Genomic DNA, 27,202 nt, shown 5'->3' with positions numbered 1-27,202 from the left:
ACCTAAGACTTAGCATATACCAGATTTTTATCAAACATTTATGACTAATTTAAAAGCCAGTCACATCTCAGACAAATAGAAATAGCAACTATTTATAACGTCTTTTGAAAATATATGGTTCCCTACCTCTCTACCCCAAAGGCAAATCTATACCAACAAGGAGAGGGGGGGATAGGAGCTGTGTGCAGTAAAGACCAGCTCTCTTGATAATCCCATTATCAGAAGTTTGAAATCATATACAGCTACAAAGAACTAGCCTGCATTTCCTGCAACCAGACATGTTGAGCAATTTCACAGCATATTTCTGCTGGCCTTCACCTCCTATCTAAACCAACTCCTTCCATAAGTCATGGGCTAGGACGTAACCCACCCACTTAGTGATGCCAGTTCTTCTGTTTAGAAGCAAGAGTCAACTCACCATCATTTTCTTAATTCCCTGGCCTCCCTCCCTTCCTACTCTACACTGCTAGCCTATCAGGGCATTGGCCTGCCAACACTCAAACGACTCCTGAATTTCCCCTTGTCAGAAAAGAGGTGGACTACTTCTCTGGCCCAAGTAAGCCTGGGCATGGGAATTACCTAACTACCTGCTTTCTACCCCTAAATCAGTTTCTCCTTAATGTTGAGCTTAAACACCTTTTTCTAAGACTAATCTACCTGTATTTGCCCTCAGGCAATTCTATCAGAATAGAGAGGGGAAGCCCTAGAAGGGAGAATGACCATATTCTTTTGATGTCCCCACAGCTTAGGTGCACGAGGTTGTGTAGCAACAGCAATGAAATCTCATGGATACACTCTCACTTGTTGGTAGACACACGTGCATACACACACAGGTACATACATGTGGCTGATGCTCCACCACCAGTCCCAGAGTCCTACCCTAAACACCCCACCCCCCCCACTTGACTCTGCAACCCATAGTCACCAGCCACTGAGCAGGGAAGCAGCCAGGACTGGGGCTGAGGGATGGGTAGGACTCAGGAAAGATAAGAGAGGAAGAGCAGGGAATGGTTCCTACCACCGAGATGTAGCACAAACGAGGCTGGCTGTTGTTTGAAGAAAGTCTAATAGCCTAAAAAGACTGGCACAGCCTTCCAAAGTAGCTAATGTTCCGAAGGCACAGTAAGCTGGGAGGGCCTGGCTCAGGAAGCGCACTACACAGAGTTAACAAAGACAGGCTCCCCGCTCTCAGGAAGCCTGCCAGCACAGGGCATCACAAGACGTCAGTGTGTGAGTAGAGAGATTTTTCTGAGTGACTCTGCCACGTAGTTCTGTTGCATGATGGATTCTTCCCTGCCGTATTCCTCATCGCCACGCTGAGGCCAGGGGAACAGGTGAAGCGGTCACCACCCTCCCTATACAGAAGTGGCAGGAAAAGATGGGCGGGGCAAGATGGGGGAACAAAAGGGGGGGATGTCCTCAGGGAACAGAGAAGATGAAAAAGGAGGCAAGCTCAAGGAAGCAGAGAGGGACGGGGAAAGTCAGCAAGAAAGCCTTTCCCAATGACAGGTTGCCTTATGATTTTTCTAAATCAGGTAGGTAAACGGGTACAGTATTACATTTATCCTAAAGTGATAAAATGTGAAGCTTTGGCTCTCAAAGATTTTAATGCCCATATAGTTCAAAGAAGCATGCCTGTTCCTGTCTGCACCACATGAAAGGATGCCGAGGCTGTCCCTGAAACAGCCTTGTGAGTAGAAATCAGACAAGCCAGGAACAATACCCACAATTCAAAGGGATGTCATTTTAATATTTGAAAGCAGCGTGACGTTCAGCCAATAGGCACTGGTATGGCCATACATACTGCTTGTTTACAGCAGGCATCCGTTCTGAGTGGTTGGTGCCCATCCTGTACCAGTTGTTAAATATTTTGAAAATCATCTGTGTATTAAAAGGACTGACTCTAAGAGATAGGGAAATAGGAAAAGGCAGGATTCCTTCAATATCAAAGGTCCTTAGAGTAAGACTACATTAATATATTTATGAGTCTAAGGAATGCAAAATTCAATAAAGTTACGTAGCCAACTCTTCACCTATGAAAGGAGAGCACACCGAGGGATGGTCCCACTGTACAAATATTTTCCAGGATGGAAACTGAACTGATCAGATCCCCTGGGTACCGACATGCTTGCTAGACACATTCTGTGCACAAAGGAAGGGAAAGTCTATACACAATGGAGCCCAAACCCTCGATATTCATTGCAAAAGAGAAGAGGAGACAGAAACTATAAATATAGTTTTAAACTAAATACCAAAATTAATTTCACCACTTACAGTTCATTTCCCAGTGTGGCTTTTTACATCTGAAAGTCAGAACATTTGTCAACAAAAAAATCCAGGATGATGAAGATGGCTTGGTCCATTGAGTTGGTGATGGTTTGCTACTAAGGCAGCTAAGGAGACATTACGTAAGCACTTGGATCTCTCCAGGAATGGAATCAGAGTGTGTCCTCAAGAGACAGCAGCAGGACATGGATGTTTCCACAACATGGCCAATTAAAAACACCTTATCTCCTTTTCTACTCACAAACGACTACAGTCAAACTTTTCCCAGATATGTAGAAAGCAGACACTATGACAAATCTTCAGGCTAGGAAGTCCTTCCTGGTGTCTAAACTAATTCCTTCTGTAGCCACTGAAGCTTGTTCTCTTACCCTATCAATGAAGTCAAGAGAAGCCGCTCATTCTCACTCACCATCACTGATTTTCCCCCAGGGCTTTTCCTGTCTGAGCTAAGCAACTTCAATGTCCCTCTTGGCCCGTTCATCATCCAAGGTTCTTGCTGAGTTATGCAGGCTGCTGCTAGGGAGCGATGAAGATGCACCAGGCCAGAGGCATCTGCTGGCTGCGGTGGTGAGCACTGCCAATGCCCAGGGCGCTGACCCTCCTAGGAGCAGACCCTCCTGGTGGCCTCTGGGTCTGGCCAGCATCCCCCAGAGCAGGCAACCAAACCAAGGCCCGAGGCTGCCCAGGAGCCTGCAGTCACCATGGGACTGGAGAGGCTTCCTTTTCCTCTCTGCTCTTCTCCTACTTCCTCACCCTGTCCTTGAGCAAGAGGAACCTCACTGAGGAAATCCTCAGTGGCAGAATGGATCCATATGGCTCAGCAGGCCAGCAGAGGGTTTCAGAGGAAATGTCTGGCAAATGGGAAGCTGGGTCTTCAGTGGTGGCAGTTCTGAAGAGAAAGAGAAGGAAGAGGAGAAGTACCAACGGGAGGTGGTCTTCTGCTTCCACACTCATACCAGGCAATGCCCTCTGATGTACACCACCAATAACTGAATGCTCGTGTGGCTTGGACAGGACCAAGGACAGGGCCAGACTTGGGCTCGCTTCTTCTCTGAGACACTCATCATCTTCTCTGTAACCAGAACTTCCCTGTGGCACCTCATGGCCCACATCCTCCATCCCAGCAAAGACTTTTAGTTGAAGAGACTGAATAAAAGTGTTACAATTAGATAAAAAGGGAACACATGATTCATTCCTGCTTTTAACACAATACTTTGAAGATGTCACCACAATTTGGATCTGGCTATATTTTAAGTTCATTTACAAGTAGACTAGTTCTCAACTAAAAATAACCATGTGCGTTATACATTTCGACAGCTGCCTGGATTTTCCTCTGAAGGAAACAAGATTCTATATTTCACTCACATTCAGTACAGATTTCTTTTAACCCATTTGATGAAATAGCCCATCACTACCACCCACTGGTGGCTGTGACTTTCCAAAGCACATCAGTTTCTCCTCAGAGCAGCCTTATGAGTGAGACAGTTATTATTACCATTTCACAACTGAATAAACCGAGTACCAGAAACAGTGGCCTGTCAGGTTACACATGGAATTAATAGCTAAGCCAAGGCTCCTAACCTACCCTACTGCTTTTTTTTTTTAACTAAAAGAGTTGCCTTTAATAAGACCTAAGATTTTACCTTCGGTTATCTGATGACTTAGTGTTTGGACCAAATTATTCACGTAATTTGAGTACATAGCCTACTTCAATGTAGGCAAAAATGCCTCAAGTCTTTCCATTTTTTTCATTAACCAGATTAAAAATTGATCTATGCTACTGACAAACAATACTCAGAATTTAGTTTCCAAAATAAGAAAACAGTTACAATTTAATATTTCAAAATCTTTACTTGACAATAATTCTCATTATGGAATAAGTTAAATAGGTTAAAGTCTGTATCAATACTATCAACACTATCCAAATATTTTAAGGATTTTCCAGTTTGTGTGGTTGCAATAACCAAAGAGATGCTCTGCAGATTTTGAAATGGGAACTAGAAAGAGGATTAAGGGAACAAAACAGATAAAGCAAATTTACATTCCAAAATAATTCCATCCTGACTTTGGGCCTCGGTAAATGGGCAGTTCAAACCAGCATAACTGCTCAAATAGTTAGAAAACATTTTTGCTTTTCTTAGGTTTATAGCTATTCTGTGGGGTTAGCAACAATACTAGATGTGCTATTAATGGATAAATTCAACTTTACAACTAAAACATATTTTACTTTCAACATGATTGCTAGTTTTAAAAGTCAGAAATAAAAATCGGCAATTATACCTCTTTTCCTTTGTGTTTCCAGAATTCATACTGAGAGCTTTCCAGACTGTGGTTTTAGGCATTTCATCAGATATATTAATCTCAGAGGGGTCACATCTGAAATCAATGCTTAGGACAGTCAATGTCAGACATACAAATAAGGTCTACATCTCAGTCTATGATACCCACTACCCACCAGAAGGGAAAAGATGAGGCGTGAGGGAGCTTGTCTCACAGCTCTCGGGAGCCCTGGGAACCAGATGGTCGGAATGTCGAGAAGCAAGGTGGCCTGTGAGTCAGAGCTGAGGGCTGGGCCGGGGTGCCGGCTAGCGGCCAGCCCTGCCCCCACAGTTCTGCTCTCCTTTGAAGGGCCCCTCTGGGGATGCTGGTGACAGCGCTATGAGGCCAGAAGTGGCAGCATCAGGAGCTACCACTTAGCGCTTGCTGTGTGCCAGGCACGGTGCTAAGCACTCTTTGTTCATTTTCTCATTTACATGGCCAGATCTTTTCCATTTGTAGTTCACAAAGGACTGTTACAATATATTATCTTAACTATCACAGTATCAGAGATTATTAACATCCTCATTTTTAATGTGTAGAAACCAAAGCTCATAGGGTTAAGAGACTGTCCAAGGTCGGACGTCAGTAAGTGGAGAATCAAGACCTTGAATCCAGTCCTTGGTCCCCTAGAACCACCCCCCACACCGCCCCCGCCAGTACTCTAAACTTTTCCACATGCCAGACTCTCCTTCTAAAAGGCCAAGAGGGGAGGCAGCATCTGCTAGAGAAGGAACATGATTCCTGCTTTGCCGTAGAGAATGCAAAGCCTATGGCTCCTTCCATGACAACTTATAGAAAGTTTCTTAAAGATCAAAGATTCCATTTCTTTGGGGTAAGTTAAAAAAAACTGAACTCATAGCAATGGAGAGTAGAATGGTGGCTACCAGAGGCTGGGGGGTGGGGGAAAAGGGGAGATATTGATCAAAGGGTACAAACTTTCAGTTATGAGTAAGTTCTGCAGACAATGTAAGGCATGGTGACTATAGCTAATAATAATGTATTGTACACTTGAAATTTGCTAAGAAAGTAGATCTCAAGTGTTCTCACTACACACAAAAAAGAATGGTTAAGTATAGTAAGTGATGGATATGTTGTTAGTTTAACTGTAGTAATCATTTTACATATATATATATATATAAAATGTTGCACACCTTAAATATATACTATTTTTAGTTGTCATAAATAAATAAATAAATAACCAAAGAAAAGACTTTCCTCATCTCCCCCTCAGTATAAACCACAATCAATTCAATAACTCAGCAGTAAATTATCTAGCATCTAGATAACCCAGATCCCCTCTCTCTTCCTTTTCTGTGCCCTCTCCACCTCTGAGCTTCTTTCAGCTTCTATGTTCCTCTTCCAAAGCGGAAACAAAACACCAGGAATGAAACCGCAAATGGACCAGTTTAGCTTCCTGTGATTTGTGGTGAGCAACAGGTTTAATACACCAAAGGGCTAAGATCGCTGGCAGAAGTAAGGAATTTGGGGAATCCCAGTTCGGTCCCCCCTTGGCTCCTAGGACTGTAGCCGCCATGAGCCATGCTGGAAGGGGCTGTCTCTGCCCAGCCCCCAGTGGCTTGCCTAAGCATGGGAATCTCATGCCCACCAGGCTGAGAAGCAAAGACTACATCCTGTTCACCTTTGGAAGGTGGCAGAGAGAGGCAGAAGGACCACTGGTTCGGGGAGCACATGGGCTCCCGTAGCTCTGTCCTCCTGTGATTCCCAGCACCTGGCATAGTGCCCAGTGCATGGCAGGCCCTCAGAAAACCAGGAAAGGAAAGGTGTTTTCACAGGCTGGAACCGGGAGGCTGAATGTTTCGCTCTTTATACCAGCAGCTGCATTTGTGACACAGCCCCCATCACAAAGCCAGAACATTTACACAACCACCAAAACAGTCAACTCCTTGGGGCTGGGGGAGTTTTACCTGAAACTGTTGTTCTTTCCAGGACTACTTAGTAACTTCCTGCTCTCTAAGGGGAACTTGTCTCCCCCCATTTCTAACATTTTCTCAGCCTCCTGCAAGAAAAGGAGACATTACTTTATCTTGGATCAAATGAAACCAACAGTCTACACCAGCCCATTTTTCAGTCACCATAATTTCTACCTGATTTTCTCTCACATTTATTATAAGAGAGTATAATTATGTTCTTTCATAGATCTGACTCACCACAAAAAGAGAGACAACCCAATATCTGTACCTATGGAATAGTATTAAAAAAAAAAAAAAAAAGAACCTGAATCTGAGTAAACCTTTAGATACAACCACCAATTTACTGGAAACATAGGAGACAGAGAACATGTTAAATGATACCAAAAGTTGTATTTAGTAAAATCTAAGTGGCAGGAAACCCTGTAGGTCAAAGACAAAAAAGACAGGAGGGGAACCCCAAAAGAAATTTTTAAAATATATCAACCAATTGCAATATATGAACCTTACTGGATCCTGATTCAAACGAATGCTTAAAAATAATAATAAGGCAATTAGGGAACTATGAATACTGACTGTTCTTTCTACCTTTGTATATATTTGAAATGTTCCACAATAAAATACATACACACACACACACACACAAAATGCAATACTATTCAGCCATTAAAAAAGAAGAAAGTCCTCCCATTTACAACAATATGAATGAAATTTGAGGGCATTATGCTAAGTGAAATAAGTCAGAGAGAGAAAGACAAATACTGTATAATCTCACTTTCATGTGGAAACTAAAACAACTGAGGTCATAGAAACGGAGAGCAGAAACGCCTGGTGGTTGCCAGGCGTAGGGGGCAGGGATGGGTGAAGGTGGTCAATGAGCTGAATAAGTTCTGGGGATATAATATCCAGCATGGTATCTATAATTAACAATACTCTATTGTATATTTGAAAATTGCTGAGATTAGATTTTAAAATTTCTCACCACACACACACACACACACACACACACACACACACACACACACACACACATACAAATGCGAGTATGTGAGGTGATACATGTGTTAAGTAACCCTATTGTGGTAATCACTTCACAGTATATACATATATCAAATCATTGCATTGTACACCTTAAACCTACACTATATTATATATCAGTTCTATCTCAATAATGCTTGAAAAAATAATACAAGATTTTTAAAATTCAAGATTTTAGGAAAAGAATTCCTTTAAAATGAATTTCAAAGGACACTATATCAGGCACTAACTGTATTTGGAAATACTTTCAGGCTCATTCTTGGACTGGTGTTTTCATTTTGCTACACATACGTGCACATTCTTTGCACGTATAGGCCATTGATTGAAGGTCCATTGTGTGGATGGCAGATGCTAAGTGCTGAGGGAAATGAGGAAGCACAGAAAGTCCTATGCAAGTTATCTTTGCGAACCACAACAACATCTGCAGTTAGGTACGTAACAAATACTCTTGGAAGATAATAGGTTTTTTATACTTGTCAAATTAGACCTTTGGGAGAACATGAACCATTTGATCTGATAATAAGAGCGGATTCCATGTTCATACCCTAAGTGTGAACCTGATGAGTAGACTGTAGACAAACAGAGGGAAAACAACTGGTTATCAAATCTGAAGATGAAGGACAGACATCAGCTAAGAATATCTTTGGAGTAATCTTCCCCACTCCTAAATATAACCCTTGGGATTCGAGACATGCTGACTTTTCATGTGGCCCTTCCTATGTTCTGTAATTTGAAGCTGCCCCAAAGTCTGCAGTTGGTGCAAGAACTATGACCTCTTCCTCCTTGGCCTTCTTTTTGGCATCATCCAACTTCTTCTTTTTGCTTTCCGGCATGAGATCATCTAACCAGCTCAGCTCCCGCTTAGAGAAACAGAGATCCATGACTTTCCTGACAAAGACCAAGGCCAAAACCTGAAGAAAAATAAAGAAAGTGAATTAGAGGGGCTCATTTCTTCCCTGGAGTTCAAAAGCAAAGTCTTATTTTCACAGCAGACTAGAACATGTCAAGCAAAATCAAACTCATAATAATCATAATATTTGCCTTTATTGAGGCTCTCTGAACCAGATACTAAGTTAAGTGTTTTCTATACAATAGTTTATTTAACTCTCATCGTAACAACCCTACAACTTACTGATTCCCTGACTGAACTAATTTAATTCCTTTATTGAAAAGAGGAATCCTTCATCGGCAGATGGCCCTGAGAGCTTCCTTCCCCTGGTTTGAGGCCAGCAGGAAGGGCTACCAGGCAGCCCGGGGGTGGCGAACCTCTCCAGGAGATGGCTTTGGTGGGGCCAGCCAAGCTCAAACCAAACATGGGTCACCAGTGGGTGAGAGGGCCTTGAAGGACCGTCTGGATTTCCTCTGATCCTCTGCCTATACATTTACTCACAAAATCCTTGCTTTATGCCTGTATCATGGATCTCGAGTGATTTTTGTCTCTGCCCTCTGGCCTGGCTTGACACTCATTTTATAAATGAGGAAACTGAGGCCCAGGGAGAGAAAGTGACTTACCTAAAATCTGACAGCTAATGTCCTCAATGGAAACGACCAGGGATCTCAACTGCTGCTCCACTTTCTCCCCATGAGGGCCATTTCAGCCAAAGGAGAACCAATAATAACCCAGAATGACCTGCCTGGACTGACTGATATTCACCAGCTAAATTTGGTGACTGGACCAGGCATGGGGCAAATCAGGCTAATTAAATTCATTTCTCCCTAATTTCAATGACTATTTTCCCAATAAAGCCAAAATTCATAGTATCCCTTCCAGGAATTGCCAGGAATTTGCTATTTCTTTAACCAAACACTCAAGCCCTGAACATAACACCCAAATGCAGAACCCTACATGTATTCTGACAAAATTGAGAAACCCATCAGGAGAGTATATATCTAGGAGATTAGGGGAAAAGAACCCCGAAGATTCCTCACCCTTGAATATTCTCCCAGTAAGACAGAGTTCAAAAGTACCTAAATGAGTACCAGACATTACCCTTATTGGCTTTTCCCTTCTGAGGCCCGCCCTTTGGGTAACTTTCAAAGAGTCTACTGAAATCTCAGCAACCTCATGACAGAGTAAGCCAGAGACAGGAAGGCATCAAGAGGACAAGATGGAACAGTGAGGTGGTCAGGTGGCAAGAATTTCATCATCACCCTAGTTTTAGAAAACAGGTGGTCACCTGTTGCTGAACCACACAGTTCAGCTTTCCTGGTCTCCTTTCCAAAGCACTTGCTTCAGTTAGAAAAGAGGCAAGGATGTCCCAGTCACTTATCAGTGCTAGACAAACCTCTTCCTCTTTCCCAGTAGCTTGAAATAGCGCATTTCCACCACTATAGACACTTCTGATTGCAGCAAATTCTAAATAGGAACCATATTGCTTTGAGGTAATATGCAAGTTACTGCAAACATGAAGAGTCCTCTCCATGTCAGATATATGAAAGAAAGAGAGAGAGAAAGAAATTCAGACAGACAGACAGGCAGACTAGTAGCCTTAAAAGTAAACATGGTAAACTACTACACACATGCATCCACACCTCAAGGTCCTCAAAATAATGCTGCTCCTGCAAAGACCAACCAAAAAACAAAAACTCGCCATCAATAAAGGATTAATATCCAGAATATATAGAGAACTCCTAAAACTCAACAACAAAAAAACATACCACCTTATTTTTAAATGGGCAAAGGACTTGAATAGACGTTTTTCCAAAGACGATATACAAATAGCCAATAAGCACATGAAAAGATGCTCAACATCACTAATTATTAGGGAAATCAAAACCACAAAGAGATACCAACTCACATCCATTAGGATGGCTGTTATCCAAAAAAACCCACCATGCCACAACATGGATGAACCTTGAAGACGTTATGCTAAGCAAAACAAGACAGTCACAAAAGGAAAAATACTGCGATTCCACTCACGTGAGGTAACTAGAGGAGTCAAATTCACAGAGACAGAAACTAGAATGGTGGTTTCCAGGGACTGAGGGGAGGGAGAAATGGGGAGTTATTGTTTAATCAGTACAGAGTTTCAGTTCTGCAAGATGAAAAGCCTTCTGGAGGTGGATGGTGGTGACGGCTGCACAAACAATGTGAATGTACTTAATGCCACTGAACTGTACACTTAAATATAGTGAAGATGGTAAGTTTTACGTTATGTATATTTTATCACTATTTTTTAAAATAAAGAATAATACCTTTTTAAACTCACCATCATTGGAAAGACAATGGCAGCTGGAGAGGCCTTGATGACCCAAAGCAGGATGAGGCAGGTCAGCTGGATGAGGGTGAAGAGGTGCACTTTGCGCAGCGGCACGTGCCGAAGGTAGATGAAGTCTGGCTGGTGCTTTGCAGGCATCCCAAAGAGCTTCAGACGATCAAAGAACTGAAAGGAGGGAACTGGCATTTATTTTCAGGTGGTTTCTCTGGGCCTCGTTAATCCCATTCATATCTCTTATATCACCTGCTCCGAAAGGTGGGTAATACCGTTTCTACCTGACAGAAGGGGAAACTGAGTCTCAAAGAGAACAGGTAATTTGACCAAGGTTGGTAAGTGACAGAGTCAAAATTTGAACTATCTCTTCTAATTCTGGGTTCAGCTTTCTCTCTCCTCTCCCACACTGTAGCTCCTGAGAGAGATCTTTCTCAGGGAATGTTGAAAACAAAATAATCAGTGGTATCTTTCTGCTTAAAAGACCAAATCTCTTATTTGTTCTTTGAGGAGTTTGGAGCTTTTCACTGATTATTTAAAGTAAAAAGATAGGGACTTCCCTGGTGGCACAGTGGTTAAGACTCTGCGCTCCCAATGCAGGGGACCCAGGTTTGATCCCTGGCCAGGGAACTAGATCTCATGTGCATGCCACAACTAAAAAGTCTGCATGCCACAACTGAGGAGCCCACGTGCCTCAACTAAGGAGCCGGCAAGCCACGACTAAGGAGCCCCCCTGCCACAACTAAGACTCAGTGCAACCAAATAAATAAATAAATAAAATGTTCAAAAAATATATATATTTTTTAAAAAGTAAAAAGATAAAATGAAATCTCATGGGGCTTCCCTGGTGGTGCAGTGGTTAAGAATCCACCTGCCAATGCAGGGGACACAGGTTCAAGCCCTGATCGGGGAAGATCCCACATGCCGCGGAGCAACTAAGCCCATGTGCCACAACTATTGAGTCTGCGCTCTAGAGCCCACAAGTCACAACTACTGAAGCCCACCCTTCTAGAGCCTGTGCTCCGCAACAAGAGAAGCCACCACAATGAGAAGCCCGCACACCACAAAGAGTAGCTCCTGCTCGCTGCAACTAGAGAAAGCCCGCACACAGCAACAAAGACACAACTCAGCCAAGAATAAATAAATAAATTTATTTTTAAAAAAATGAAATTCATAACATTCTGGATATAGAAAATATGACCATCTTATACTATAAAAAGGAAAACAGAGACCAGAGAGATTAAATAGCCTGCCCAGGAGTTGGAGGAATCAGGCTCCCTGACTTCAGACTATACTACAAAGCTACAATGAACAAAACAGTATGGTACTGGCACAAAAAACAGAAATATAGATCAGACAGAACAGGATAGAAAGTCCAGAGATAAACCCACGCACCTGTGGCCACCTAATCCGTGACAAAGGAGGCAAGAGTATATAAACAGAGAAAAGACAGTCTCTTCATAAGTGGTGCTGGGAAAACTGGACAGCTACATATAAAAGAATGAAATTAGAACATTCCCTGACACCATACACAAAAATAAACTCAAAATGGATTAAAGACCTAAATGTAAGGCCAGATACTATAAAGCTCTTAGAGGAAAATATAGGCAGAACACTCTTTGACATAAATCACAGCAAGATCTTTTTCGATCCACCACCTAGAGTAATGAAAATAAAAACAAAAATAAATAAATGGGACCTAATTAAAAGCTTTTGCACAGTAAAGGAAACTATAAACAAAACGAAAAGATAACCCTCAAAATGAGAGAAAATATTTGCAAATGAAGCGACTGACAAGGGATTAATCTCCAAAATATACAAATAGCTCATGCAGCTCAATATCAAAAAAACAAACAACCCAATCAAAAATTGGGCAGAAGATCTAAATAGAGATTTCACCGAAGAAGACATACAGATGGCTAAGAGGCACATGAAAAGATGCTCAACATCACAAATTATTAGAGAAATGCAAATCAAACCTACAATGAGGTATCACCTCACACCGGTCAGAATGGCCGTCATCAAAAAATCTACAAACAATAAATGCTGGAGAGGGTGTGGAGAAAAGGGAACCCTGCTGCACTGCTGGTGGGAATGTAAATTGGTACAGCCAGTATGGAGAACAGTATGGAGGTTCCTTAAAAAACTAAAAATAGGACTTCCCTGGTGGCGCAGTGGTTGAGAGTCTGCCTGCCGATGCAGGGGACACAGGTTCCTGCCCCGGTCCGGGAAGATCCCACATGCCGCGGAGCGGCTAGGCCCGTGAGCCACGGCCACTGGGCCTGCGCGTCCAGAGCCTACACGTCTGGAGCCTGTGCTCCGCAACGGGAGAGGCCACAACAGTGAGAGGCCTGCATACCACAAAAAAAAAAAAAAAAACTAAAAATAGAGCTACCATGTAACCGAGCAATCCCATTCCTAGGCATATATCTGGAGAAAACCATAATTTGAAATGATGCATGCACCCCGATGTTCATTGCAGCACTATTTACAACAGCCAGGACATGGAAGCAACCTAAATGTCCATTGACAGAGGAATGGATAAAGAAGATGTGGTATATATATATACAATGGAATATTACTCAGCCATAAAAAGGAACAAAATAGTGCCATTTGCAGAGATGTGGATGGACCTAGAGACTGTCACACAGAGTGAAGTAAATCAGAAAGAGAAAAACAAATATCGTATAATATCGCTTATATGTGGAATCTAAAAAAGTGGTATAGATGAACTTATTTGCAAAGCAGAAATAGAGTCACAGATGTAGAGAACAAACTTATGGTTACCAAGGGAGGAGGGCAGGGTAGGATGAAATGGGAGATTGGGATTGACATTATATGCACTACTATGTATAAAATAGATAACTAATGAGAACCTACAGTAGAGCACAGGGAACTCTACTCAGTGATCTGGGATGACCTAAATGGGAAGGAAATCTAAAAAAGAGTGGATATATGTATACATACAGCTGATTCACTTTGCTGTACATCAGAAACTAACACAACATTGTAAAGCAACTCTACTCCAATAAAAATTAATTTTAAATAAATAAATAACCTGCCCAAAGTCACATTAGAACTCAGTGTATAAGAGTGACCACTAAACATTGTAAAATAACAAAGAGGAACGAGCCACCAGTATAAGAAGTGGCTAAATTATCAAATTATTTGGGTACCCAAGTTACCTCCTGATTCTCTCTGTTCAAAGGACTCAGTGGAATGAGTTGATAGATGGGAAAAGGCAGAGTGTGACAGGAAGTAATACCTGCTTACCTGGAGCAGCTTCCACGACTCCCCAGTCTCTTCACCAATGTACCCCCAGTTAAACCCGCCCCCACCCCACCTCACACTTTAGCCTGGCACTAAACCTAGTGTTGTCCATGTGTGGAAGCCAGTTTGGTTCCTGACCAACCTTTGAGATATAAGTTTACCAGCATCAGACAAAATGTGTTTAATACGTGCCTGATAATTGTCTGTTGAATAACTGACGAATGACTGGAACCATGACATTGAATCAGGCCACCCTGAAAGTCTCTGTGCACTCATGCCAACATGACCCTATTTTGCCCAATGTCCAAAGAAATGTCTAAAATAGCTGAAGCAGCAGGACTAGGAAATGGTTTCTCAAGAACTGGTTTGTGCTCCCCTAGGGAGGCTGTCTTTCCCTGGTCAGGACAGGTGAGCTCACCAAGAGAAGACATTGCCTGGCTGAACCATGCAATACCTGAATTCCCTGTAGTGAAGACACTCCCATGTAGAGGAAAACTCCATAGAGTACCGGCATCGGGATAAACTGAAGACAAAATGGCAGAAAGGCCAGAAATTAAATTTGGTATCATAGCACACTCAAGATTATATAAACTTCCAAATCTCCAATAAGGAAGCGAAGTCACAAAATCACTGCATAGGTGCTGCATTTGCTTCTGCTGCCTTTACATGACTTAGAAGTAGAAGCAAAACCAGAAACTGACAATGATAAAAATCATTTTGTTCTGAAATGAAATGATTGCACGTAAGTGTAATTTGGTCCTGGTTAAATCATAGGTCTCACATCTTCTCCCCATCTGGCTCTTCCTCCTCCAGGGAAATGGGCACACACACACACACACACACCCATCTCTTTTACAGAACTGAAACCTTTTAAGTATTTTCTAATCGCAGAATCATCTCCTCAGGGATTTGGTGTATTTTAATATAGACTAATAACATTTGCTTTTTTACTAACCAGAGACTTGAGGGAAGGAGTAGGGAGGTTATCTTAACAGAGAAGGAATAATTTGGGGAGAAATATCAACATTACTCTACTGCACTTGACTATACATACATACTTACCACATTATATCAATCTAGGTAATTTTCAGAGCAACTTTATGAGGTAGAGTAATGAAGCCTATGGAATCAAGGCAAGGAAAGTCTTTTTGCAAAGACTAAACTCGACTTGCTTTTATTTTGAGGCTAAAGAACATTCCCAAACATAATTCTTCTTTGAACTAGAAAATCCCCATTGGATTTTACGTTGCTCCAGCTCTAGAGTGAGTAGACATCTCAATTTGGTGCTAACCTGGTTGGAAGAACTATTGAATGATTTCCGAAAAGGATCCCCCTGAGACAGTTACAGGAAGGCCAGGCAGTGCCCACCACCAGGCCTTCATGGTTACATCCCCAGAAGAGCAGCGACCTTTGGGCTCCTCCAGATGGCACCTAGACCAAAGGCACCTAGGGCTGGGGACAGAGAGTAGGAGGGGGCAGGGCCATGAGGAGAGGTGGCAAGATTAAGTGGAAGGTAAGGGGACAGGAAGATGGTTCAGAATCCTTTCCCTCCTCTCCCACTTCTCACCCTTAAATAGCATTTGCAGTGCAGGCTGAGGTGGCTGACAATTCATCAAAAAGAGGGAGAAGGAGGCAAAGGAGATAAGTAAGTGCTCCAGAATGGTTGGGGCTTGCAGATAGAGCTTTCCTTTTTATTCCATTTTTCCCAGATGCAGGTCTTACACCCACAAAAAAAATTTTTTTTTCTCATTTTCAAGGTGGCTCCATCTGTCCAAAAATCCTCTTTTCACCCCACATGTCACACCAGCCACTGCCCATTTTTCTGTTCCACTTCACAGAAAAAAACCTCTTGGAAGAGTTGTCTGCCCACATGCCCTTTACTTCCTCACCACCTATTTACGCTCCGGCCCCTGTCATTCAGCTTCTGCTCTATTGTTCCAATGAATCTGCTCTTGTCAAATCCCATTAGGCCTCCATGTTGCCAAACCCAATGGCCTTGATTTAGTCTTCATCTTCCTAGACAGTTTCTGACCAATCACTCGCCTGGCTTGGCTTCCCTGACATCACAGCCTGCTGGTGTCCCCCCTCCGCCGCCGGCAGCTCCTCTGAGTCTCTGTTGCTACCTCCTGCTCTACCCAACTTCTAAATATCGGCTCTCCTTAGACTCAGCTCTTCTCTCTAGTCCTCCTCTTTTATATCTACCTTTGTCCCTGATCCACTCCCTTGGCTTTCAATACCACCGATGTGCTCTTGACTCCCACATTTATATTTTTAGTCCAGAAACCTCTAGCCTCTTCACTCAGATGCCTCCCAGACATCTCACTCAAATCTGACCACTGCCCACCCCTTACAAAATCACTTCCTCCTTCATACAGCCTTCTCCCTCTTAAATGCTATCACTCTCCACACAGTTGGTCAAGTCAGAAACCTAGCAGGCATTTTGATGTTTCCATATTCCTCACCCCATTCCATATCCAGTCGACCAGCAAGACCTTTGGATCTCCTCCAAGATATCTATGCATCCCTACTACCAACTTCCTCATCCAAGCCACCATCCTCTCTCACCTGTAACAGACTCACCGGTCTCTCTGCCTCTATTTTTCCTCAACCCTAAACACTTATTCTCTAGATATCAGCCAGAGAGATCTTTTTAAAATACTAAATGGATCACGTCCCTCTCCTGTTAAAACCCTTCACAGGGTCCCTTTACCAGTGTCAGCGAGGCCCTGCATGATCTGCCCCTGCCCACTCTTCAATCTCATCTCAATGCTCTTGCCTTAACTCAACACACTTGAGCCCAGGTATCTCCTAGAACACATATCACTATTTCCCACCTCAGGGCCTGTCTAGACTGCTTTTCTCCCCTCCCCCATGCCCTCTCCCACCATCCATGGCATGACTGGCTCCATCTCATCTTAAATACCATCTCCTTAGAGAGGCCTTCTCCGACCACAGTAACTAAAACACCTCCCCTTAATTCTCTATAGTATCACAGAGAGTACCACATATTTCCTTTTATCACACATCATATTCTGTAATTACCGTGTTTGCTTTCTTAACTGACTTTCTTAACTACATCTTATCTGTCTTATCCCACTAGAATAAATTCCTTCAGGGCAGGTATTCGTATGTGTATCTGTTTGCCGTAGTGCTGTATTCCCAGCACCTAACAGAATTCCTGGCACAAATCAGGCACTCAATATTTACCTAATGAATGAATGAACGGTTACCTGTAATATAGCTGTCATGAAGACTGAGCAGCCCATCAGCACAAAGATCATAAGGCCTGTTACTCTCTGTTCTCGGATACCCAAGAATTTGGGCTGTTCTCCAGGGGCGGAGCACTCAGATTCCAGTTTGAGGCTGTTCACATGTGTGATGGACAGGACAGTTGCAGCCACAAACCAGGGCAGGCCCATGATGGAGCAGACACCCAGCATCATGGCCACCATCAGCAGGTCCAGGTGGTAGCCACATCCTTTCTGTGGGGAAACAGAGTCTCCGTCACCATCAGTGGGCTGGCTGTAGTGGGACATAGGACAGGGAGCTAAGAGTCTCAGGCCCAAAGCAGGAAGGAGTATATGGATAAGAAGGAAGGGGTCCAGAGATTCCAGCAGTCTTCCAGCCCCTCCTGGTTTGGAGGCAACAGAGAAGAAAGAGAAACCTTAGCTGGTCTTACACATGCCAATATCCGATTTTTATTCAAGTGCCCCCGGCTCTCACCCTGAGTCTCACATATGCAAAGATCCATCCTTTCTTGGCAGAGTAAGCAGAGACCAAGCCACATCTTGACCATTCTAGAGGGTAGACCCTACAGGAGTCGGAGATAAACAGGTTCCTACAAACACTCCCCATTCCTTGCCAAATATGGATGCTGCCTACTCTAGGGAAGAAAGGAATAGAGATGAGGCATGATGCCTCTCACTAATAAATGTACTGGCACCAACCCTACCTCCTAGAATCCTTGGGCTCAAGGTTCACTCTGGAAACCTCAATAATGGACATCAGTGAGAGAACACCTGTTTCTAGGAAACAGTGGCCCAAGCCCTGACCTGAACATCAGGAACATAAGCCCGACCCAGACCATGTGGCTACATGGGGACCACCAGGAATTCTGCCCACCAACCTCCCTCGCAGGTTTGAGAGAAGAGTAATGGACTCCAAGCTTCCTTCACATCATACAATCATGTTCTACCCTAGTTTCACCTCCAAACCAATCTTTGTCACTAATGGAGGGACTGGAAACCCCTGGAAACCCCATATGAGCTCCTTCCACGACTGATTTTATCCAGGTTCTACAGTTCCTGACCTAAACAGGCTTACCCTAAATTTTAAAAAAATATAATAGGCTGCCATTATTAGTCCTAGGTCAGAACTTCTTGTTACCTTGAGTTTGTGTTCCTTCCTGTTAATGATGACAGCTGTGATCTGCTGGTCCATGAATATCAAGATAGTGCAGAGAAGAGCTGGGATAATTGCAGCTATCACAGTCCACCAGGGATTGGGGCCTATGGGACTAATAATCCACCCTCGGTCATCCCGTGTTGGCTAAAGGGAAAAAAACAAGATTTTTGTATTTTAAGTTAACTATAGTCATTAGGGCAAAACAGATCAAACTGAATCACAACAACCACAATTCTTTTTATTCCTGAATGAGAATCCTTTAAAAAAAAAAAAAAAAGCATGAAACACAGGAAATCTATGGCCTTGTTCCAAATCCCCTTTTGAAAGACTGAGTCCCCAACTGTCAACTTTTATGGAATATTCATTACTACTTCACTTCCTTCCCCTACTCTCCAATGCCCTGTGTACAGAAAAAGTGACTTTATCTCAACATTAGCCCAAGTAAAATATAATTAACAACAAAATCTGTTGTCAAAAAAGAATTTAACAACTTCCAAAGACAAATATAAATAACTTTGATTATCCTCCTCACTGCTCCCCTCCAGAAGCCGTATAAGGTATGTCCACAGAACAAATAAAGGCAATGTAGAGCCAGTTACATGGAATTTCAGGGGATTGGTCCAAGGACCTCCTCCCATCAGCAGTGCAACAGGGGTCCAGGCACTAGAGACTTGAGAAAGGAGCCCAAGACTGCTGAACTTGGGGACTTGTGTGATCTAGGACCCTCTCCGATGTCCCTGTAAGACCACTGTTCATAAACCTTATTTGGGTGTTCGTAAAATTCCTAAACTCTCCTAGATCTCAAAAAAATGCTAAGGTACTCTGAGGAAGAAAAGTGCACTTTGTTTGGCGAGTAGTGATGGAGGATAAAAGGCCAGGGGTACAAATTGGCCCAGAATTCACCAAAACTCAATGAACAAAGCAAAGACTATCACATCCAAAGTATTTGGTTCCATATCGGTAATGACTCTAGGATTCAAAGACTCTTCAGTAATGTCACCAAGTCCCAAATTATGAATAGCTTAGGTTCTGAAAGTTTACAGAATCTGTGTTTCCTTAGTAACAATGTTCTAAGTGGTAGTTAAATTGTTAGGTCAACACAAAAACTTATTAAACCCTGACTGACATTACCCCATCAGTAATAGTACTAGCCTTCAGATTGGGTCTTGGTCACTGGGGGCCATGTGGTGTAACAGGGAAGAGAAGAAGGAAGAAAATTTCTTCTCTGCTTCCTGAAAGTGAGGCCTGCCAATGAGCAACACTTTCTTTGACATTCTCCCATTTCCCCTCTCGTCTCTCCTACCTCCCAGAGGCCTTCTTCCCAGATGTCCCAGAAATTCAGTGCCTTCTGACTATCTTAAGCCTACCCATCAGGAAATATTTCCAGGGACTTCTTAATGCTCCCAGATTAGTTATTTTTACACAAAATCCATTCCTCCTGCAGGGTCAACCTCAGCCAGGTATTAGAGAAAAAGCTGACTGCCCTCATTCACACAAAGGTGAGAATGACATATTCTAGGACGTATATATTTTTGAAGAGGGTGTTTTTTAATCCATCAATTTCTAACTGGTGGCTTTCAGTGAATTTAACAAAATAAAATTTAAAATTTTCAAGCAATATGGAAAAAGGTATTTTTAACCAGGCCTACTTCAGAGAGAGAGAGAGAGAGAGAAAGGGAAGACGAAGGCCAACTGTGCCGGGTGTTTACAAGATAACTACGTTCCGGCTCCCTCCTCCTCCCCAGCCTCCTCCATTCTCTCCTCTCCTGGCTCCTCTCTGGTCCCTGAGGACGCCCAGGTTTTCTCTCCTCTCCACCCTGTGGGGACCTACGGAACTGAGCTCAGCTCTTCCATCTTCTCAGTTTACTCAGTTAGTGCCCCCAAATTGAAATACATTTGGAGTCCCCATGTTTTGATCATTTGTTTTACTTTTTTCTATTGGTTTTTGGATAAACAGTATAGATTATAGAGAGATATACAAACAATGAATTAGGGTTGAAGAGATGTCACGATTACTCTGGTGGGGGCCCTAGACTGAGAATGAAGCTCGTGGGCCAGCTCACCTCCTCATAGGGCAAAATTCTTGAGGGGCGGGACCAAGGCCTACAAAGAGCCTTTTCATCCTTCCTGATACCCTTATACAGCTGATGCTCAGTGAAGTGCTGTAACCAGACTTGTTCCAGAGACCCATATTTCCACAGTCTCTGGTATATACTTATGTAAATACACATATTCCATTGTTTTAAATCTTCACATATTAAAAACAATAAGTAGCATTAATGAAAATAAATAATACTTTTCACTCATTAAACAACGTTAGATGTTCTGACTTTTCTGACTTGAACTCAGCCAAGCCTGAGGAGTTTGCTTTTCTGAATGGTGAGGCATGAGAGCAACGTTCAGATTTAGAGGACTAAAAAATTCATGATCAGGATGGGGAAAGGCCTCTGAAATAACTTGGGACCAGATTCTATGAAACTATGTAAGGGCATCAAGTACCCTGAGATCTGTTTACCTTGAACACACTGGGAACTTGAAGCTTTGGTGATGGGATTCCAATCAAAAAATCAACAATCACCATTGTGAAGATAGTGAGGAAAACAGCAAAGTCACTCACCGTGGAGCGGACCTGGCACAAGAAAGGATTGGAGACGTGTTTCAGTAGGTTAACTACGATAGAGAAGACTCAGGTGTTGTAAAAGGCTTAAATATCCTCAGAAGAATGCTTTAATTTTATGGTCCAAATTAATACAAGCATTTTTAAACAACAAGACAGTGTTAACATGCCCAAATTCATCCCCGAAGTGTGGATAGGACGGGGGAGAATGAATCCTCTGACAAACTCTACCGGAACCCACTCCAAACTCTGAGGAGTTCTGTTTAGAACATCTAGGCCAAGAATTTAGAGAATAGTTCTGAGAACTTAGGATAAGATTTCCTGGGACCAGCAAGGTCCAGCTGTGCCAGCCAAGAACCTCACAGCAGCACCACTCCTCTTCTCTCTCAGACCCAACATCAAGTCCATCTGCAAGTCCTGTTGGCTCTGCCTTCAGCTCATGCCCAGAATCTGAGCTCTTCTCACCACCCCCATGGCTCCCACCCAGATCAAAGGCACCAGCAACTCTTGTCTCTATAGCTGCAGCAGACTCCTAACCCTGCCTCTGTTCTTATTTAAAGCTGCTGGAGGGACTTCCCTGGTGGCACAGTGCTTAAGAATCTGCCTGCCAATGCAGGGGACATGGATTCGAGCCCTGGTCCGGGAAGATCCCACATGTCGCGGGGCAACTAAGCCCGTGCACCACAACTACTGAGCCTGCGCTCTGGAGCCTGTGAGCCACAACTACTGAGCCCGTGCGCCACAACTATTGAAGCCTGCACGCCTAGAGCCCACTCTCCACAACTAGAGAAAGCCCACGCGCAGCAACGAAGACCCAACGCAGCCAAAAATAAATAAATAAATACATTTTTAAAAATTAATTAATGAAAAAAAAATAAAGCCACTGGAGTGATCATTTAAAACACAAGTCAGATCACATCACTCCTCTACCCAAACCCTGAAATGGCTCCTCATTTCACTGAGTTAAAAAACCCAGAGCTCTTCTTGGCCTGTGAGGCCCGCATGCACTGGCATCTTTACTGCTCTGACCCAGCTCCCAACGCTCCCTGGCTCACTCACTCTGCTCCAGCCACACAGACCTCCTTGCTCTTTCTTACTCACGCCAGACTCACTCCCACCTCAGGGCCTTTATACTTGCGCATCCCTCTGCCTCAACTGCTTTCCCTCCAGGTAACCCTGTGGGTAGCTCCCTCTTTTACGTTCACTCAAATATCACCTTCCCCATCGGATCTTCTCTGATGCTCTTCCTTAAAACTGGTCACCACCCTCCATCCCAGCACTTCCTGCACTCCTTTCCGACTTTATTTTTCTCCATAGCACTTATCACCATTTTGTCCCTTAGGGGACTGACTCTCCCACTCTACAATTTAGTGTAGCTTTAATAAAATACAATGCCCCTCAAATGCCCAGTGCCCACCTTAATCTGAACTTCCAACGAGACAGAACCAAATATATCTTAGCCCCATGTAACATCACTGACACCTTCATCTGACTTTGCTTTCCTTTGAAACCTGAGGTTTCCAGCTCCCTTTCCCTGGTTTTGTTAGCTCTCCTCTGAATGTTACATAAATTCTCTGAAAATGTAGCTGCCCCACCATGAAGCCCATCCTGACCAGCCTGGGGCCCAGGGCCCTTCTCCCCTCTGAACTCCTATGGCCCTTATGGCATCTAACTATTTACTACTGTCTCCTATGGGCATGGTTGCTTCATGGGTTTCCCTTTCCTATCTGATGGCAGGGACCATACATTTTTTAAAATCATGTAAAGCTTTATTGAGATACAATTCACATGTTTTACAGTTTGTTTTATTATTTATTATTTTTTTATCGAAGGATAGTTGATTTACAATGTTTCAGGTGTACAGCAAAGTGATTCAGTTCCATATATATATTCTTTTTCAGATCCTTTTCCATTATAGATTATTACAAGATATGGAGTAGATTTCCCTGGGCTCTACAGTAGGTCTTTGTTGTTTTATCTATTTTGTATATAGTAGTGTGTATGTTACAGAGATCATATTTTAAACTTCTTCTGCATCCCCCGTAGCACTCGACCCAGGCCTGAGCAAGTAGTCAATACACAGCTGCCACTTGTTCACAATTTGTCCAGACTGGAAACACGCCCCAGAACTTATTCCATATGCGCCTCCCTTAACCACTGTGTAGGTTGACTGACGTCTGACACTGTGTTTTCGTCGTGAATGTGTGCACAGTAAATGCCTCAGCCACTGAGCCCTCACCCATTCACACATGCTGCTCTGCAAAGGCGCCCAACTGAAGACTCGCACACGCAGAAAAACCGCCATTTCCTCCTGATCGATCTCCTCCTCAAAGCAAACACCCCTTTAGCCACTCTACGCTTGGCCTCTACTTCCACCCTGCCAAAACCAGTCACGACACAAATAATGCCATCTGCGTCAGGGAGAGACAGCTGAGGCTTCAAACCGACATGCAGACCAAGTCAGTGATTTCATAAGCTATTGCCAGAGTCATCCAGGGAGGAGACTCTGGGGTCCCCTACACATCCCAAGCAATCATCCCAATTTACTATCTTTAGGAGCCAGCTCCAGCTACTGCTCGCGACCTGCCCCAGCACACTGGAAATGAGACTTATCACTCTTAGAGAACACGATTACCACCTTAAACTCACCTGACACTTTTCAATCAAAACCTCTTAAGTATTAACCCCTCATCCCACACCACACATCTATGAAAGAGGCTGCTGGACACAGGAAGAAGAGAAGGCCACGGCCTCCAAAATCAGGTCATTTGGAGCTCGGCACCTGCCAATCTACTCACAAGCACCATGGAGGCCTAGCACAGGCTCTGTTATATTAGAAGTCTAACACGAAAGAAATGCAAGAGCGTGCTACCTACTCTGGTTGGGAAATAGCGGCTTGTCTTAAATGTCTTCAAGGTGCTGGAGAGGATGAAGGTGGTGAAGAAGAGAATGCAGGACCAAAAGAGCACATCGGGAGTATAGGGTCCATGGTGGCCACACACAGAGCCTGTGAACTCTCCATGCATCTCTTGGCACTCCTAAAGGAACAGGCATTCTGGGTGATGAAAGGCAGGCACGAGGGAGGAAATAGCTGCTGGGTCCACCAGCACAGTCATCCCATGGTTGCTGGGAAGCTCAGGCTGCCTGCAGCATCTACTTGCCCTCCATGTAGTTGTGGGGCTCTTGTTTGCAGGTAGAGTGACTCCTTAGAGTCCTAACTAAAACACTTTTGTAAAGGAAACCAAACTGTCTCAAGAAAACACGAGGTTCTAGGAGGGCCCTAGCAATCCGTATTATTTTTATTACAGAGGACTTCCAAACTTGCATGTTCTTTGAGCCCCACAAAACCTGGATGTGCCCCCTACCCTCTCTGATTTCATCCACCCACATCCTGAGTGCAGGGTCACTGGGTGGGATCGTGTGGGAGAGAAGAGAGAGGTAGTCCTCCTTTCCCTTTATGCAGAGAGAATTTTGAAGGGGAAAGGAAAGTCAGTAAGAATAGTTTAAAAAAAGCTTTATTTCTGTAAACACCAGAGCTTGCTGAAGGGCTACCCCACTTCTACCTAGAAGGTCCCCTTAAACCTGGTGGTCACAAGACTGAGCCGCCTGGCAGCGCCCAGACTTACACTAACAGTCAGGTTGGCCCAGTGGACTTCTGTTGTCACGATGTTGTGGTCCTTCCAGTACTGTAAGGTGTGATTGTTTGGATTCTCTGGGAGAGTACACCTGCAGCTGAGGGGAGAAGAAAAAAGATTCCTAAGGGAAATAGCCAAGTATTCAATTAAAGATTTCTAGTCATGACAGGGCTACAGGCACTGCCAAAGCCCACATTATTTCTCCTTTGCCCACTTCAGACCCCTGAGGTTGGTCCTATTCATTGAGACCCAGCCACACCCTGATTTTTCAGTCAACCATTACTAAAACTGGGCTCAAATTGGCATGTGGGTCTTGGGTTAAATTGTGCTGACAACCAAGTTTGGCATGTGATGTCGTAGTTTCCTTGCTTAGTTTCTATCTCTTAGGCTCTTCCTATGAAATTCACTCTACATAGCAAGGAGGACTGGATACGCCGTTCAGCTCTCAACAGCCTCCCCAAGCCTAAGTATCTTGCTCCTTAAACCTGCATCACATTCTTGCTCTAAAAATCAGAGCCTCTTGGAATTATGACAGAAGCTACATTATCCCTGGTAATATCCCACTATCTTGACCATTCCCTGGCTTCCCCCAACCTCGCCTTGCATCCAAACCAGAGCAGACCAGACCTGTCCCACTGGCCACCATGTTGCTTCCCAGTCCCAGCATGCTTCACTCCTGAACTGCCTCCCAGTATACTCAACTGATACAGCCATTCCCACCAACTTTGTTTCATCTCTGATTTTAATGAGCATGCCTTCTAAGGATATAGCATCACAGAATTAAAATTCAAAAAGATCTCAATAGGCAATAACAATAGGAGGAAATCAACAAAATGAAAATAGGGAAAGCCATAAAGTCCTACATTTAGGTATAAAAAAATCAATTCCAAACTTGGAAACAACAAAGATGTCCTTCAGTAGGTGAATGGATGTACTGTAGTACATCTAGACAATGGACTATTACTCAGTGCAAAAAAGAAGTGAGCTATCAAGCCACGGAAAGACATAGAAGACCTTTAAGTGTGTATTACGAAGAGCATGAAGCCAATCTGAAAAGCCTACATACTGTTTCATCACAACTATATGACATTGTGGAAAAGGCAAAACTATGGGGTAAAAAGATCAGTGGTTGCCAGGGGTTGGGGTGATGGGGAGGGATAAATATGAAGAGCACAGAGGATTTTTAGGGCAGGGAAACTATTCTGTAGGATACTATAGTGGCAGATATGTCATTACACATTTGTCAAAATCCACAGAATGTACAATGCCAAGAGTGAACCCTAATGTAAACTCTGGACTTTGGGTAATAATGATGTGTCATTGACTGCAACAAACATGCCACTCTGGTGAGGGATGTTGACAGTGGGGGAGGCTGTGCGTGTGTGCACAGTGGGTGTGTGGGAACTCTCTGTACTTTCGGCTCAATTCTGCTGTGATTCTAAAACATGCTCTTAAAAAATTAAGTCTATTTAGGGACTTGCCTGGTGGCGCAGTGGTTAAGAATCCGCCTGCCAATGCAGGGGACACGGGTTCGAGCCCTGGTCTGGGAAGATCCCACATGCCGCAGAGCAACTAAGCCTGTGCGTCACAACTACTGAGCCTGTGCTCTAGAGCCTGTGAGCCGCAACTACTGAGCCCACGCGCCACAACTAATGAAGCCCGTGCACCTAGGGCCCATGCTCTGCAACAAGAGAAGCCACCCCAATGAGAAACCTGCGCACCGCAACGAAGAGTAGCCCCTGCTCGCCGCAACTAGAGAAAGCCCGCGCCCAGCAATTAAGACCCAACACAGCGAGGAGGAGCTTCAAGATGGCAGAAGAGTAAGACACGGAGATCACCTTCCTCCCCACAGATACATCAGAAATACATCTACACGTGGAACAACTCCTACAGAACACCTACTGAACGCTGGCAGAAGACCTCAGACCTCCCAAAAGGCAAGAAACTCCCCACGTACCTGGATAGGACAAAAGAAAAAAGAAAAAACAGAGACAAAAGAAATAGAGACGGAGCTGAACCAGTGGGAGGGAGCCGTGAAGGAGGAAAGGTCTCCACACACTAAGAAACCCCTTCGCGGGCGGAGACTGTGGGTGGTGGAGGGGAAAAGCTTCGGAGCCGCGGAGGAGAGCACAGCCACAAGGGTGCGGAGGGCAAAGCGGAGAGATTCCCGCACAGAGGGTCGGTGCCGACCAGCACTCACCAGCCCGAGAGGCTTGTCTGCTCACCCGCCGGGGCGGGTGGGGCTGGGAGCTGAGGCTCGGGCTTCGGAGGTCGGATCCCAGAGAGAGGTCTGGGGTTGGCGGCGTGAACAGAGCCTGAAGGGGGCTAGTGCACCACGGCTGGCCGGGAGGAAGTCTGGGAAAATGTCTGGACCTGCCTAACAGGCAAGAGACTTTTTCCTGCCTCTTTGTTTCCTGGTGCGCAAGGAGAGGGGATTAAGAGCGCTGCTTAAAGGAGCTCCAGAGACGGGCGCGACCCGCGGCTAACAGCGCAGAC

The 27,202-nt window shown here is 44.0% G+C and overlaps 1 protein-coding gene across 1 annotated transcript in view; it reads right to left on the bottom strand.

Annotated features, from left to right (window-relative positions):
- The window catches only part of SLC4A8 (solute carrier family 4 member 8), a gene marked incomplete at its 3' end in the record, with an annotated part of 89,535 nt that overhangs the window by 7,935 nt on the left and 54,398 nt on the right, over nucleotides 1-27,202 (bottom strand). The window contains exons 15-25 of the mRNA XM_079714934.1: nucleotides 24,698-24,803; nucleotides 23,948-24,109; nucleotides 20,970-21,083; nucleotides 18,437-18,598; nucleotides 17,281-17,532; nucleotides 14,505-14,573; nucleotides 10,781-10,954; nucleotides 8,345-8,482; nucleotides 6,531-6,622; nucleotides 4,567-4,662; nucleotides 3,243-3,358 (exon numbers count right to left, since the gene is read on the bottom strand). Of these exons, the coding sequence (XP_079571060.1) occupies nucleotides 3,243-3,358; nucleotides 4,567-4,662; nucleotides 6,531-6,622; nucleotides 8,345-8,482; nucleotides 10,781-10,954; nucleotides 14,505-14,573; nucleotides 17,281-17,532; nucleotides 18,437-18,598; nucleotides 20,970-21,083; nucleotides 23,948-24,109; nucleotides 24,698-24,803 (1,481 nt within the window). The remainder of the gene's footprint in view (nucleotides 1-3,242; nucleotides 3,359-4,566; nucleotides 4,663-6,530; nucleotides 6,623-8,344; nucleotides 8,483-10,780; nucleotides 10,955-14,504; nucleotides 14,574-17,280; nucleotides 17,533-18,436; nucleotides 18,599-20,969; nucleotides 21,084-23,947; nucleotides 24,110-24,697; nucleotides 24,804-27,202) is intronic.

This window comes from Hyperoodon ampullatus (genome assembly GCF_949752795.1).
Source record: "Hyperoodon ampullatus genome assembly, chromosome: 11".
Classification (NCBI taxonomy): domain Eukaryota; kingdom Metazoa; phylum Chordata; class Mammalia; order Artiodactyla; family Ziphiidae; genus Hyperoodon; species Hyperoodon ampullatus.
This window is presented reverse-complemented; position numbering and strand designations above follow the sequence as displayed.